This window comes from Nicotiana attenuata, unplaced genomic scaffold, assembly GCF_001879085.1.
Source record: "Nicotiana attenuata strain UT unplaced genomic scaffold, NIATTr2, whole genome shotgun sequence".
Lineage (NCBI taxonomy): Eukaryota > Viridiplantae > Streptophyta > Magnoliopsida > Solanales > Solanaceae > Nicotiana > Nicotiana attenuata.
The window spans coordinates 73,160-75,612 of NW_017674312.1; the positions used below are offsets into that span (position 1 = coordinate 73,160).

A 2,453-nucleotide genomic window follows, 5' to 3' on the forward strand; every position below is an offset into this window, starting at 1 on the left:
TTGAAACTGAAAACCAAGGAGTCTATATTATAAAGTTCATATTTCAGCATAAATTATTTGACCCAAAAGTGTATCAAGAACAAAATTCACTTGCTCCATCAATACCACCCAGCCTTTTATCATAATTCCATCGCTGTTTTCAACAATCAGATTAAGAATGAGTTCTAAGTTATTAAAATGAGGCACAACAAGCTTAAGCATTCAGCATTGAGTTCCTCCTGCACTCGGACAACATATCCATGTAGAATTGACACTTTCCAATGTTGCTTCCAGAGCTATTGATGCACTGCAAGATAAACCAAAGAAGAATGGCATCATCAGAATCTTTTAGTAAGAATAAGACATGTCATACTGACTATGAAGGCTAGAACAATCTCAAATTTGCAAAGTAAAAGTAGTTAGAAGGTGCAAAGTTGACACTTACGTCTTGGAAGGCTTTAGAGTGCATACTGCAAGCATCAGACCCAGCACCGATGGTTGTAGGAGCTGCTGCTGCAGCAGGTACCTCAGAAGCAACAGTTTCGTGTTGAATGGTGCGTGGACCCACGATCGCATCTACAGCCCTGTGTGCCACAGCACTTCCAGTACCAAAGGCCATCCCTGTAAGACATAATGGTAAACAGACAAGAGACATTTATGAGCAATTTTATTGGAGAATTGTAACAGAAATTAATCAGCCAATTATTTGACCGGATCCAAAGCCGAGCGAGCGAGCGACGCGAGGCTTCCCTTCCCTTCTTTTCAAATCTTTTTTCTTTCATTTATGAGCAACTTCGGAAACAGAATATAACTGATGAATTGTGATGTAAGTTTTTACATAATGCAGGATATACCCATACCTTGAGCTATGGTGGAACCAATACCACCAAGCATGGATCCACCACCGCTACTTTGCATAGGAGCTGGTGGAGGAGCATGGTGCACTGCACAAATGAGATAGAATATGAATTAGCACAAGCAAGGAAAATAGATTAAACGATAGAATATGAAGTAGCACAAGCAAGGAAAATAGATTAAACCATATCAACAAAAAAAAATGCCAACCAAATGAGTTGCCATGAGGTAAAAAGTTTGACAACCAAAAAACCAACCTGGAGCAGGACGAGGGGCCGCACGAGGGGCAGGACGAGGAGCAGATCTTCCTGTACACCGAAACATGGAAAATTTGAACTCATCAACCAGAACAAAGGGGCTACAAAAAGTTAGCCTTATTTCCTTTAGCAAACAGAAGACTACAGCACAAAAGGTAAAGTGACATATGCAAACATTGAAGGAGAATTAAGACAGAAAAAATTGTATAATTGAGGTTTTAAGCAATTCCGTGCGCCCTCTCCCTACTTGTTCCTTTAGAAATGTAACAAATTCAGCCTGAATCTCCTCCCCCTTTTAGGAATTGGTGAATCTCATGTCAAAATTTCTAGCCTCAAACTCAACACAAGTCAAACAGACACAATTAAAGATAAAACTATTGTCTACATAACCCCAAATAAACACAGGGCCTTCAACGAAAATACTAATGCAAATAATCTAGGGTGCAATTAGGGTTTCAATGTAACAGAAGCATATTTCCTTCTCAACCCACGAACCCAGAACTACAGTCAACCTTCGCAGAAAGGATTATCACCTAACTTGAGCTCAATTGAGAATATTCAATTGTTCATCTAATTAAGCCAATGAAAAAGATCTACAGGTAATTGGGGGATGAAATCCGAGTAAGTCACCAAATATCTTATCAATATTTATACCTTCTACAGTTTTCTTCATAAGATACGCATACTTGCAAGTTCTAAGAGAAGCATTAAATTAATTCGTTGCAAAAATTAAGATTCTTTAAATATTTTCTTCAAGTATTTTAAAACTTTTTGTTGTAAAAGCAAGAATTATAGTAATAAACTCAAAGAGAAAGGAAAAATCAAAACTTTATGATGAATCAGTTGCCTCCAAATATGAAAAATGAAAAACGAAGATTATTTCTTCGATTCACTGTAAGAGAATCCATTTCAATTTCCAGGAGTGACCAAACAACATCAGAAAATAAACAAAAAAGATAGGCAATATGGAAAGTAGATCTAAATTAAAAAGATAAAACGTAGATAGAATATGGTAATTACCAGAGCTTCGGCGAGGCATGATTTCCTGATAGAGGCGGCGAAACCCTAGCGTGAGATTTGGGATGAGAAGAAAACTCTTCAAATGCACGTATATGACTATGATATTTTCCCTGAAATAGATATATTAGGGGGAAAATTGTAGGCGGCGATATATATTGTTACGTGTCAATATTTAAGTGGTTGATGCCTTAATTGAATGAATTAGTGCTGAAGCTCACGTGAGGATGATGGAAGTCACCGCATTTGATTATCTTGCCGGTCTTTCCAGAATGTGCTGACTTAACAAATCTTCTTTAGTTCGAATGTGATATTTGTCAACATGAAATTTAAGAGTTAAAACTA

The 2,453-nt window shown here is 37.3% G+C and overlaps 1 protein-coding gene across 1 annotated transcript; it reads right to left on the reverse strand.

Annotated features, from left to right (window-relative positions):
* On the reverse strand, positions 1–2,218 carry LOC109218394 (coiled-coil-helix-coiled-coil-helix domain-containing protein 10, mitochondrial-like). Its single transcript, XM_019382761.1, has 5 exons — positions 2,112–2,218; positions 1,092–1,142; positions 840–923; positions 425–600; positions 1–286 (listed from the first exon to the last, which is right to left on the reverse strand). Exons 1-5 carry the CDS (start codon positions 2,128–2,130, stop codon positions 194–196), a joined length of 423 nt encoding a protein of 140 aa, XP_019238306.1. The 5' UTR covers positions 2,131–2,218; the 3' UTR covers positions 1–193.
* Between the last annotated feature and the right edge of the window lie 235 nt (positions 2,219–2,453).

Bases quoted from the DNA above. Each gene is read 5' to 3' on its own strand.
- LOC109218394 (XM_019382761.1), bottom strand. The intron at 924-1,091 runs GTTGGTTTTTTG...TCATTTGTGCAG, and splicing joins GGCCCCTCGTCCTGCTCCAG to TGCACCATGCTCCTCCACCA. The intron at 601-839 runs GTATGGGTATAT...TATGTCTTACAG, and splicing joins TGGTTCCACCATAGCTCAAG to GGATGGCCTTTGGTACTGGA.